The 14,270-nt window shown below is 35.5% G+C and overlaps 1 protein-coding gene across 2 annotated transcripts in view; it reads right to left on the bottom strand.

Annotated features, from left to right (window-relative positions):
- Positions 1-2,809: 2,809 nt before the first annotated feature.
- ESRRG (estrogen related receptor gamma) overlaps positions 2,810-14,270 on the bottom strand; it is a 159,710-nt gene continuing 148,249 nt past the window's right edge. For both annotated transcript variants that reach the window (XM_017870025.1, XM_017870026.1), the window contains exon 5: positions 2,810-6,751. In XM_017870025.1, the coding sequence (XP_017725514.1) occupies positions 6,507-6,751 (245 nt within the window). In that variant the 3' untranslated portion in view covers positions 2,810-6,506. The remainder of the gene's footprint in view (positions 6,752-14,270) is intronic.

Below are 14,270 nucleotides of genomic sequence, written 5' to 3'. Positions count from 1 at the left end.
CCAACTGGCATGGACATGCAACATTGAGCCCCTGATGGTCACATTATTTCAGACCTTTAACTTCATGAAGAAACAGATAAATACTCCTGGGAAAGCAGGATTATATTTTGAAATTCCTTTCTTTTCTATTTGTTTCACAATAAGATGCAGTACACAATCCATCCACTGCTACTTGTTTCATTTTGTTTTTTCCACACTACCAGGGGGCATGAGAAGCTAGATTTAGAGATTTGAAAGGCCAGATGCACTGACTTACGACACTTTCTTATCTATTGGTCTATGGTCCTCTCCATTCAGGATGTAAACCATTGTAGATGAAACAAAAGCCTTAAGCATAGCTCTCTTTTCTTTCACAAGTTAGTCACAAATCAATTTTATAACAAGCAAAGTGCACCTAAAGTTTTTGCAGAGGTTCAAGGATGAAGTATTCTATCTCACTTCTACCTCTCACCTAAATCAACAATTTGAAAAATATAGGTAAGAGAAGTCCTTCCAAGAAATCAAAATTTTCTAATTTTATTGCTCTTTTGTTTGTCAATAGGGAAAGACAGGTTTTTTGGATCCCACCTAAATTAATTCTAAGGCACCTAAATCGGCCAAATGAGTAGGATTTAAAAAGTGGTGGTGGGGTGAGGGGTTGTGAGATATTCTGCAAACAAGTTTTGAGTCGCCATCCATCTCCATCTTTATACGGAGATATAACAGGAAGATGTGACTTGGGAGTTATCAAATAAAATACATTTTTCTTGTGTTTTGTGGAGGTCAAAACAATCAAAGTGCCTTTCATTGGTTTGGTAAGGAAAAAAAGGTTAAGTATTTTGTCTTGTTTTAAAAGAAACCCTAACAAAATGTAGAACCAATATTAAAAGTTCATTATTTTTGGTTTATTTGAGAAAAGTATAAACATTTAGAGCAAGTGTTTCTCCATCTCGTTTTCATATTGGAATCACCTGGAGATCTTTTGGAAGCATTCCAAAACCTAGGCCACATCTTGGATCAATGAAACCACAATCTCTGCAGGTGGGACATGAGGATCAGGAATTGTGACACTCCCCCAGGTGATTTCAATATGCAGACAAATTTGGGGACCACTGCCTTAAAAATAAATTGCTTATAAACAACTGATGAAAATAAAACTGATCCCTTAAAACAAATATATAATGCATTTGTCAGAGGTACTTGTTGTTTATATATTGAGAAACAATGTGCTGAAATGTCAAAATCCTACCTCATTTCCTTTTACACCTGAGGCATCCATGATAAATATGTCAGTACCAGAAAAGTTGTCCTGTAAGAATTCTAAATTACAATAACAGCAGGACAGTTCTAATAGGAATTCTTAAAAGTGTGTTTGTGTGTGTGTGTGTGTGTGCCTAACATATTTTACAATGAGGACCTCGTTGGAAGATTACAGACACCAGTTTTCCTTTTAGGTTTGTATCTTGCATTGTTTCAGTCCCATCCAAGCACTTAAAAAATATCAAAAGTAGGCCGCGCGGGCCAGGTGGCTCAAGCCTGTAATCCCAGCCACTTTGGCGGAGGCCGAGACGGGCGGGATCACGAGGTCGAGAACTCGAGGACCATCCTGGCGTAACACGGGTGAACCCGTCTCTACTTACAAAAAATACAAAAAAAACCTAGCCGGGCGAACGGTGGCGGGAGTCCCCCAGCTACGTTCGAGACGCTGAGGCAGTCGACGAATGGCTGTGAACCGGGAGGCGAGCTTGCAGTGAGCTTGAGATCCGGCACTGCACTCCAGGCCCTGGGCGACCAGAGGCAAGACTCCGTCTCAAAAAAAAAAAAAAAAAAAAAAAAAAAAAACATAATATATATACTATATATATATATATATATATCTCAAAAGTAAAACGTCAGATTTTATGTTGAACTGTTGCCACTCAAAGGACATTAAAATATAAAAAAAAGACAATACTGAGCTATCTTGTTTGCTAGTGCATCTTAGTCATTTAGGTAATCCCATGCCCCTAAAAGCAATTCAGTTTAGTGGCCTTTGTGTCATCAGCTTGTTTCTCTAGAGAACCAACCACCTCTGAAAGGTGAGAAATACGGTGGGCAAACACAATGACAAAATAACCTCAAGATAGGCAGAGAAGCCAAGAAAGCACATATTAGCACTTTGGTGATGGCTCCAGGAGGGTCCAGTGGAAGCTACAACTTGACCCTGAGCAGCAAGGCTATAACCTCTCTGAGTGGAAAAGGCAAGAGGAGGCCATTTCCTGTCAGCAGTGCTGTTTAACCCTCTCGAATTCGAAGACAGCTCCCCCTCCTAATTCACACGAATCTCGAAGCTCTGCTTGTTGACTTCCCATTCAGGAAATCTGGTCAGCAACTCCACTGCTGCTCCACACAGCCTGCAGCTTGCCAATGAGCTCAGAGCAAGCGCATGATTTAATTGTTGATAGAGGGAAATAATGGGTATCTCTAGCAGGTTTTAATATGATCTTAAAATAGGGGGAGAGTTTTCTGTTATGACATTGACATAGAGGCGATGATTTTGAGTAATGCAGGATGATGTGGAGATGCTTTAAGATTAAATAAGAGCTATATAAAGGCTTGTCAGAATGAATTCTAATGTGCCAAGAGACACTTTGCATACTCTTAAATATGCAAAATGTCTCTTGGCACCCTAGAATTCATTCTGACAAGCCTTTATATAGCACTCATTTAAACTCTGACTTTATTTTTAGGGAACAGGTACTCAGAGATACTCTTTGAATGGAAGCAACAAAGGGCAGTGTTTGTCGATTTGGTTCTTTAGTGGGGAAAAAAAAGAAACACAATACAAAAGAGCAGTCAAAAGTGGAAGCTTGTTTAATATTGCTCTACCATCATCCTGAAAGGCATAATAATTTGAGTTACACATCTGAACTGATTGGAGTTACAGAATCATATCTCCTTTTGCATTTAACAATATATACAATATAAAATAAATACATTTACACAAATGGACATTTGCTGGAGCACACAGTATGGTACACATCACAAAAATATACAATTGATTGCTTTACAGATGTGGAGCCCATCTACAGCTATAGACATGGTTTTATTATTATTATTATTATTTTTACTACTGGCTATAATGCAACTCCTGGATTATTAGAAGCAGTTTAAATTTTTTGTCCTTTTACGATCTTTGCACATAAGACTGCCATAAAATGTTTTCCTAGGCAGGTAAACAGAGACGCTTAAATAATTAAAATACAATCACCAACACCCATTTTCTCTTCTATAAGAAAAATAGCAGTTTTAAATTTTTTATATCTTTTATGTTATCATTTAAATGCAAAATAGTGGAATAAATACAACAATCTGATCTGATTGAAACACAAGTGTAACTACAAGGAGTCACACAATCATATTGCTTTAAATAAGAACAAACCTAAAAGAAGCAAAATTAAAATTAAAATCATATGGCTAAAACATACACCTTTATAACTTTCCAAAACTTCACATTAAGTAAATGGTCTTGCTTGAAACTTGAAAAGACTTCCCTCTAGTGAGGTTTAAGATGAGCAATTACCCTAAAGCCCGTGCAGTTCTTTTTAAATCTACATTTTAGTTGTATTTCCTATTTGTGAGATACTTACTCTTTTGTAATGCTGAGAGTTAAACTGAAAACTAAAAAACTGTATCTCGTTCTTTGAACGTATCTCCATCTCAGGTTTTCAGTTGGTTGGCTCTTACTTCTGAAGCCCAAGTACTTCAATGTGATACAGTGAAAACAATGTATATATTGTATATATTTTATTTATATATAGTGTAGTTGAATAGTAGCAACTTAAACCCTGCACAAACTTTCTGGAAAATAATCTTTTTAAACATTTACATATATAAATAATCTTATAGAATCAGCACCTTTTTTCCCAGGAGTTGTATTTTCTGTTGTTATTTTTAAAGGGATGTGCCAATTTCTGAACTCCTATCACAGCTATAAATTTCAAGTTATTGACCATCTGAATGAATTGCTAATGATGATTTATCTAGAATCACACTACAGTCACTTCTCTACTGAGAAACCACAATCTACAATATAGTCCCATATAGCTAATGATAGATACACAGTATTCCTAGCACTGGGTTGATGTTTCATCAACCCAAGGTATTTTGTTTAAAGCACACAAAGTAGCAATAGTTTTGGAAACGAATCTGCACCAAAAAGTTTTGCAACAACACAGAGCGAGTTAATAACAACATCTGAGAGATGATTGAGCAAAAGCCATATATACAGCATTTAAAAATTAGACTTATCTATATTCTTGAAATATTCAAAGTTTTATTTCTAAGCTATACATTGGTATTCTATAATAAACCATTAGAGAAATTATTCCTTGTTTTGAAAATATTATTATGATTTTGATGTGTATCTGTTCATAATGAATACTTGTTTGGAGTTTCAATCTCTTAATTAATTATTAGGAAGAACCTTATTACTGGTAAGGAAAAGAATATACTACTGTAGTCTCCTGAGGAATTGTACATCCAATATTGTCTCTAATTCTACCCTGTGTCTAAAAGCACACACCACAAGAATCCAAACACCACAAGAACAAGACAACAGTCTTTGAATGCAACATAAAATTCAGAAAAGCACAGCAAACATGAAACATTGAAAAGCTGAACTACATTTCTTTTGTTTGTTAGGATTACAATTTTAATTACATCTGTGTACATAGAATAAGACTGTTCACATAGTACAGGGAGCAGCTACTAACACTGGTCCATTGGTATAGCATTTGATGGAGGTTACTGTTTATTGGTTATTCAGCGACTGTAGATTTTGGGGCATCTAATTGATTTCTTCATTAGATTACACCTCTTAACAGTCTGGAACCTGACTGACTTTCATGCTGTGACAATACTGGTTGAAAAGCACATATATTGGCTTAGCTCTTGGTAAAAACTGCAGATTAATTTAAACGAACATTTCTAAATGAATAAACTTATATGGATTAGGTTTTAGAATTTGGTCAGGCGTTTTCCGTCTTTGATGATTTTGTTTTTAATTCTGGCATTTGCCTTATTGCCTCTTAAATGAATATTGGCTCACAGCTCCTTCTGAGACAAGGTCTGTAACTTTGCAAACAGGCAGTATCACATTCCTAACCACCGTGGCAGCTAGAAATCATATGGCAACTGTACCTCCCAAGTAGAGAGGTGCACTCCTGATAATTCTACGGATCTATATCTCATGTGCAGTGCTTATATGTGTGACTACTCAGAGTCACTGTAGGTGTAATCTAATCCTTTGTGTCAGTGAACATTTAGGTAAACTGGAGCTCATGTTAAGAAACTGATGTTTGGGACCAGACTGGCACACAACATAAATTGCATCCGTGATAATATGCACCTTCCCTTCAACTATTGCTTGAGTAAGTTAAATTCCCATATTAATAAATGGCTGAAAAGTGGTAAAGCTGGTACAAAAAAATCTCCATTTGTAAGAAGAAACAAAACATTTTTAAAAATCTTCCTTCAGGATTCATTTGTCCTTCATTATTGTTCATAATTGTTCAAAGCCAGCACAAAATTGCAGTATTCTTATTTCTCTTTAGTATTGCATGAATGAATAAAGCTTAAACTATTCCCTGAAAAAGTTACATAGTAGCTAAACTAACAAATACCTGGAAGACTTGAAAAAACAATTAAGGAATCAAATGGCTGTAACTGATCTAGATGGAAAAGCAATGATAAGAAGCAGCCGATGCAACGTTGCTTAAGTTGTCTAATTAGAGGCTGCTCCCATGAAATCTAATACTGCACTCAGTCAATTCGTATATGTTGCACTGTACTTTTAGGTACGTTGGTTCTCTCTCTTTGATTCCTTAGTCACTGGGGACGGTATGGTTCACAATAAGTTCACTGGCATCCATATTACGGATCTCCATCCTTTGGCAGGGCTGGCTTCCATCTCTTTTCAGTTAGAGACCTCTTTTAAAAGTTCAGCAGCAGAAGGAAGAAAAGAAAGATGGAAAGCAGATCAGAAGGAAAGGAAAGGGGAAAGGGAAAAGGAAAAAAGGGGAAGAAAGAGAAAGGAAAGGCAGAAGGAAGGCTTTTATTTTATTTTTTTACAACTAAAGCTATTTAAAATTTAGAAAACAGGAGGAAGATGAGTAAAGGGAGGAACAAGAGTAGCAAAGGAAAGAAAGAAGGCAGGCAGGCAGATGGGAAGAAAATAAAGGAGAATGGGAACTAGGAATGAAAGAAGCAAAGAAATAAGGGAGGGGGAAAGAAGGAAGGGAGAAAAAATAAAGAGGAAGAGAAATGTGGGAAGGAAGAGGAAAGAAGATAGTGGAGAAAGTAGAAAGAAACTCATCAGGAAGCTATGGAGGGATCTGAAAGCTGCTTCATAGTCTTGCTGCTAAATTGTCAGTGCAGTCTGTTGATTTTTGATGTTGTTAACTAAACTCTAAGTTTCTTCGACGTCACTCTTGGGTTTATTTTCCCTTTTTCAACATGAAGGATGGGAAGGCCCAGGGAGCTTTTAGTCAGACCTTGGCCTCCAGCATTTCCAAAAAAAGTTTGTGCATGGGGACTTTGCCTTCTAGTTTGATGTTGTAGAAATGCTGCACGGCCTTGGTAGAGGTCTGCCTCAGGAGTGGCAGTGTCATCAGCATCTTGCCAGCTCGACGAGGGTCTTCCATGTGCTGGCCAGCTTCATAATCCTGCAGCGCCTCATGTAAGACATCCTGAAGCTTCTGAACGGCTTCAACATCTTCTATGTGCATGGAGTCTGTGCAATGAAGCAAAAGATATAAGTAATTACATTAATAATAACAAACCTATGTAGACTAGAGTTGTAAAATTAGTTATTCAATTAATTATTTTTGAACTTCCCTAAGCTTGCAACTGTGATTTGTTCAGAGTCTCACATTTCTTCAGTCTCTGTTTCTTCCTAAATTTCCCTACATAATGTCTAATACGAGCTTAGAAGATGGGAATTATTAGAAAAGATCTATGATTTAAAATGTGTATTTTTCCTCCTCAGGCTGAGCAAGAGAAGGCTTTCTTTTAACAGATTACAGTCTTGACTATTTTATTCATTGTCTCATCCATGTATATATTCATACACCCAACAACCAACCATGGAAGGCCATCTATTAAACGTATTATCTTAGTGTTGTGTGGGGGAAGGTTGTTTAAAATTCCGATCTTGTCTGGAAAAGCCAATATTTCCCAAAGAGGGGAAAAAAATTGATGACTAAGTTCCTAAGAACTCCATGTGAATACACTGAATCTAGCACTGTACAGAAATCACAATACAGTATTTATCCTTTTAGGATGTTTAATGTTGTAGTATCAGTTCATTAAAACGTCCTTACATAGTCTACTTCCCTGATGAAAAACAAATGGTGTCTTCAGATCACTGAGTTCTGAAATATTTTTCACATTTGTAAAGGTGAACTTTACCCTTAAATGAATAATTTGAACATCTAATTCCATCAAGCAAAGAAAGGGTTAACAAGGTTGCCAAATTATTCTTGTGAGAAATGTGAGATGTGGGGAAAAAATAAAAGTTACAGCTCCAGCTCTAAAGCAGACACTTAATTATATACAAGTTTGAATCATTTAGCACGTTTTATTGATTCTGATGACAGTTTATCTGTTAATTACACATAATGGAGTCTTTGGGGGATTCTTCATGTTTAATAATTCCAGTTCTCTGAGAATGCTGAGCTCTAAGATATATGTAGTTAGCCTAATCTTTCATACAATTCAAACATAGATCACATGAACAAAAAGAGAGAGGGAATGTAATTTAAAAGCAAGTGGCTAAACATATAATAAAAAAGAAATATGGCAAAATAATTAAAAGATAGATATAACCAGTAGCATGTTTTGAAATTTATTCGTATTTTGTTTAGTTTTTTTTTTTTTTTTTTTTTTTTTTTTTTCATTTACATTGTCATTTTCAATCATTCCACCACATCACTGGTGAACTGATCACTATTAACATTAGGTAGTTTAACGACATCTCTTTAAAAAAATTTGAATAATCTGGAATAAAATTGCTTATAAGTATTTACTGCTCAAGACTCAATTTCTGCCTGGCAGAGCAAAAACAAGGAATTTTTCCAAAGTGGGAAATAGTGTTGACAGTGTGCCCTGGAGCGGGATTCAAGTCACTCCCCAACATACGCCTGGCCTTTCCCTGTGGATTATTTCTACCCAGCTTCTCTCCAGTCTGGTTCCTCTCAGCATGGCAATCTCATCCACCTCCTATGGTGCTGTCTCTTAGAAACAAACACACATAATTTCTAAAGTTATCTAAGGGTTGGTAATGTTAGGGACAGAAAAACATTCATAGAGATGATGGCAACATGCTCTGATACTCTTTCTCTCTCTCTATTTTTGCACTTAAGTGCTACCCGAAGGAAAAACGGGAGGTATGGGGAAACACCATGGTGAGTCTCTAGGTACACAAAAGACTGTAATAAGGACCTTGTGCATAAGGGAACAGAGACAAATTGGATTTTCTCAACTTATGCTGGGTCTAATAATTAGCTCTCTACATGAAAACAGAGTAAAAGATGGAAGGAGAAAATGGGAATTACACTCTGCAGTGACAAAACAAACTTGAAATAACTATTTTCCAACTAGACCAAAAACACACCAGAATAAAAATAATACATTTACCATTTATTAAGCACCTATTTCAGGTGAATGTGGCCTCATTTTACCTCCCCAAACCCTAGAAGCCAGGTGGCACTGGTAATATGTGTGAGACTCAGGTTTAGATTCAAGATTCTTCAAATTAATAATGCTGCTAGAATATAGAACACTAAATGTGCACTCCCTTAAAAAATGAGATGAATTGTCCTCTAAACACATCCTGTTCAAACTCCCATCTTCATCAGCCATTCTTTACAACATTCCTAATGAAGACATTGCCAGTCATATGAAAAGTATGTAGAGTATTCTCCTTGATAAAAGGCAAAACTAATTATTAATTTCTTCTTTAAGTTTTCCTAAATCTGTCTCCAAATTCTATCATTTGGTCCTGTTTCTAACTACTAGAACAATACAGGATAAATTTCCTTTTTCGACATGGCATATCTTTAAACTCTTGAAGTCGGCTACACAGTTACCTCAGCCCTACCCAAAGTCTTGCCTTTCCCACTACTCTTGCCCAGCAGGAGATACATTATAGGCTGTCATGGGAAATGAGGCAAGAACAAATAGCAGAGAGATATGCTCACAAACAGCAATTAAGACTTCAAACTATTCTTTAAAGGATGTGATTTAGAATGAGAGATTTTAAAATGATTTAATCAAATTACTATGATAATTTAACTTCCCATTTACAGAAAAGATTCTAACTCATTTTAGCTTTACCCGTTCTGGATCTGCTAACACTTAAAATGCAAACTCACTAAATCTGAACTATTTAATTAGACAATGATTCAGCTGGCAGACTGCTGAAGAAAATATTAATCTCCATTAGGGATCCTAGCTCAAGTTCTGGATCTGTGGTTTTAATCTCTGTTTTGTTCTTTTGGTTAAATTTACACATTGACGCCAGGCTCAATAGAACTGGCATTAATGTATATAATTATTTCATTTTCATTGTTCGTGCTGGTTTCTTTTTAACTGTGCTTTAAAGGAAATAGTTCCAGTATTTGTGCTAATGGGAACCAGCTAAACTTAATGGATATCATAAGTTTATAAACTAACTAGACAGGACAAGGCTACATATTAAAAACAATGGGTGAGTTCTTAAAAATCTTGGATACTGGGCCCAAGTCTAGATCTATTAAGTCAGATACCAGAACTAGGATATCAGTGTTGCTAAAAGTCTAGGTAGTTCTACGGCCAAGCCAAGATTGAGAACTACTGAATTAGACAATAAGACAAACAAATACTATTCCAAAATAATCAATATTTCAAAAGATAACCAGAGTGTATATAACACACATACTATTACCTATATATTAAGTCTAACACCTAATAATAAAACAGAACTTTATCATAACTTCCAATATTTTACTCTGTGAAAGGGATCCTAACAAAATGTGTCTAGTTCAGATCATTTACTTTGGGAAGATAGCTAAATATCATCATCCTTACAGTTGCAAATTTAATAAGACTTAGAGCCATTGAAAAGAAGATTTTATTTTATATCTTCCCTAGAATAAAATATTTCCCTTCTCTATGACAGAAAATATTAATCATTGTGTGCACAGACATAGTTAATCCAAAATACGTAAGTCCCGCTTGGGAACTTTCTTCAGGACTTTTAGACCATTCTTGGCAATACTTTCTCAAGGGTGCCAAATCTCATTTTGAATATGGAATTGAATATTAGATACAGGCACAGTATATTCAGATTTGAGCCTAATATATAACATAAACCAACAGTCAGTGTAAAACTTTTCTGTGAAACGCAGGACTTGATTTTCTTTGATGTTTGTAAACTGCCTACATAAAGATGGGTAGTAAGGGAAGGGTGAATGGGACTCTCTGCAATCATTGAATGAATGAAACAGAATGTGATGGACAGAATAGAGAAGTGGGAAAAGGTCTATTTTCTAAAACAGAATTTGTATCCTTAAATTTCCATATGCAATATATATGGCACCTAACAGTGGTTCTTTGGGTAGCAATTGACTAGGGTACTGAGGAACACTGGTTGATTACCATTTGAAATTGACTCTAAATTAACAGAGATAGTAGAATTTTTTTAGCCTCTCCAAATGTTCACATAAAAACAACAACAACAACAACAACAACAACAACAACAAAAAAGCAACTGCATGGCAAAACTAAAAACTCAGGGACATTTACAGAAAAACTGGGTGACAGGGGATTCCCAAAATATACATAAATTCACACACACACATACACACACACACAATGAGGTCTATGTGTCTCTGCATCCCCAGATCTGTACTTATGTAAACAGATGCTGTTGGCCTAGGAAGAACGGCCAACCCTGGAAGGCATCTCAAGTGCCCAGGTTGTAATCTGATTCTAGGCTTCAACCAGAAAATATTTAAAATTAACATAGAATATTTTGTCACACCAAATAGAAAGGATATCATCTAGAACTACTAGGTATTCAAAAAGATTTCAGAAGCCAACCCAAAGAGGTTCCCACTGACAAAATGGGACAATTTTAACTTCAAAAGGATTATAATTGAGACTGATTGAAATCCATTAAATATGTCTGAATACTTGTGTTTATAATATTTTTTCAATAGGACACCAATTATTTACTCTGAAAGCTGGTAAATAAAGAGAAATAAGAAAGCACTTACACTACTTTTCCTAAACAAATTGTATCGCTGGTAACCAAGTAAGAGATAAGAGAAAGCATTGCTTTATACATATCCCACCTACTGAATGAAAAAAGAAAAGAAAAATGACAAAATTACAAATCACTATTTTTCAACCCCCAGTGATTAATAAATTTAGGTAATGAATGTCAACAGTTGCTAACATCACAAAAAGAGAAACAAACATTATGTATCTTGCAGTGAACACTATATAACTTATAGGTGCCATAGGGATATAACCTGAGTCTGATTAAGTCTCCAGATCCAGTTGCCAATTTGCACAAAATGCAACGGGCAGAAAAAACATGATGAACTTCTCCAAGACTATGCAATCTTCAAAATCCAGACAGTGGAAAACCCTGTAGGTCAAATGCCCTGGCATCTTTAACTAATAAATTGTAGGAAAAATAAAATGAAGGAGGAACTTTGGAGTACTGACTTAAAAATTCATCCTTTTTTTTAATGGGTAAATGAGCAAGACTAAATTGTAGTAGCTAAGTATACACATTTATTTTTAAAAAACTATAATAAAAGGAAGTAATGACTATAAAACTTAGGATAGGATAGTGATTACTTTTGTGGCAAGGGAAGGGGCTGAGATAGGAACGAGACACTTGAAGGGCTTTCAGGGGTTACATCACGAGTTTTATTTTTGATCTTGCTCATGTACTCATTGTGGTAGTCTGAAAAATGGCCCTGAAGATATTCAGGTCCTAATCTCTAGTACCTGTGAATGTACCTCCTATGGCAAAATGAACTTTGTAGATGTGATTAAGTTAAGGATCTTGATACAGGAGATTATCCTAGATTATTCAGGTGGGCACTCAATGAAAGCAGTGTCCTTGGAAGCAAAGGAAGAAGAAGGCAATGTTACCACTGAAGAAAAATGCTACTCCTGGCTTTAAAGACGGAGGAGGGTGCCCTGAGCCAAGGAATTCAGCCCTAGGAACTGGGAAAGGTCATGGAAACGGATTCTTCCCTAGCGTCTCCAGAGGGAGTGAACCCCTGTCCACACATTGTCTTACACCTAGTGAAACTGATCAACATTTGACATCCAGAACTGTAAGAGAATAAATACGTGTCATTTAAAGCCATCAAGTTATGGTCATTTGTCAATGTAGCCTAAGAAACTCATACACTCATTAAGGTCTATATTTTTGTGTGTTTTCTTTTGCATTAAAATGATATAGATAAAAAGAAAGAGAGAGAAATTTCTGATGGAATGGTCTCTTCTAGAAAGTAATGAATCAAGCAGAATTCTATGGCGGCTATAGAAACAGATGGCAGAAATATCAAGGAAGCCTTTCACATATTAAGTAGGGAGCTGAATCAAAAAAAAAAATGTTTAGGTTTCTTCCAACCCAGAAACCTTATGATTTTAATATTGAAAATAGTAATAATAATTCTGATTTTTCTGCTTAACCATGGTGACAATAAATAGAACTTTCCACTTCAGAGCTCTCCATTAAGATACTTTTAGTTTTTTTAGAAGGCCTGTTTTCCTCATTTCTTGCTGTGGCTAAAAAGCTAACTTTCTTTGACATTTACACCAGCCACACAAATCACTCTGACTCTATTTATATAAAATGTTGAACCACAGAAAACCTCCGTGGTCGTGATTGTAGTTTCTTTTCTTCAGGCTCCTTACAAGTCCCAAATTAATGTTTAAATTGTTATGTTTACCTTGCATAATGGGATTTACCTGCTAGATCTTTTCTATTTTTCTGTAATTACTTAAGGCCTTCTGTCTCTCTCTCCATATCTTATACTTTTCCAGGGGGGTTCTAACTCATTTTGCCAAAAGTCATAAGGACAATTACAGTATACTAGGTAAGTGAATGTTGATATCAATTTGGTTGGTGAAGAGTCCAACATTTCACAACATCATAGATGATCTGCACCATGCTAATGACCTTTTGTAACAGAGCTCATTATCTTAAAATATATAGATGAAAACAATGTTATGTTATAATCATTTCCTGGAAATAAGCAACTGCAGAGTATTTTATGTGCTTATTGCCCAGATAATAAGCACATATTACCCAGGTATTTACTCAGGTAAATATCTTTGGAAGGCCAAAGCTATTTGCAGCAAATATTTCTGATACCATGCCAAGACACAGTGATCATTGAACACGAAAAGAAACATTTAAGAGTCAGCTTTTATGTTTTTACCTTAAAGTTACAATACTGTAATATGTTTAAAATTTAAGGGTTGTATTAAATTTAAAAAGCTAACTTCCAAAATATATTATTCTAAATAGAATTAAAATAACTCAGTGAAGGCAGACTTGAGTAAAAACCAATGAAAAGTAAACTAGGAGATGGAAGGTTATAATTTTGATTTCTTATTTACCTGATAGTATTACTTATGGTTTGTTCTGGGTAAAAATCAGGAACAAAGTTCTACCTGCCACACAAAGCTTACACATATTCATTTCTCATAAAACGTTCCAATATCTTAGTAAGCATTTCATGTCCAATTTTGTTTGTCACTTTCTTGGGTAGTTTTATAGTCTTCTAACTCCTAGAAGATGGCAAGATAAAGAAAGTGGGCATGACATTCTCAAATTAAAACTACTAACTTGGGCTCCCAGATGTGAAATTATAATGGGTAAAGTGTTCTGCATTAATCCTTTTAAAAATATGTATATAATTATTTGTGGAATAGAAATAGCTTGTTGATAGCAAAGGACGGAAGGTCCCACCTTCTGCCTTATAATAGCCATGCATGATTATCAGCTTTCTTCACATACCTGTAAAATGATATTGGACATGCCTACTGCACAGGTATGTTGTGGAAATCAAATAAGATTTCCTAGAAGAAGCTTAAAAAATGAAATGTCTACAGAAAGATTCTGAAAAAGGATAATCTCTTGACCAGCAGCTAAAACTATCTCCAGAATATCAAATCAACTAATTTAGCCAAAATTTTGTAAAATTGACTAAGGCCTAATTTTACTTTACACACATACC

This window comes from Rhinopithecus bieti, unplaced genomic scaffold (assembly GCF_001698545.2).
Source record: "Rhinopithecus bieti isolate Rb0 unplaced genomic scaffold, ASM169854v2 scaffold_1673, whole genome shotgun sequence".
NCBI lineage: Eukaryota > Metazoa > Chordata > Mammalia > Primates > Cercopithecidae > Rhinopithecus > Rhinopithecus bieti.
This window is presented reverse-complemented; position numbering and strand designations above follow the sequence as displayed.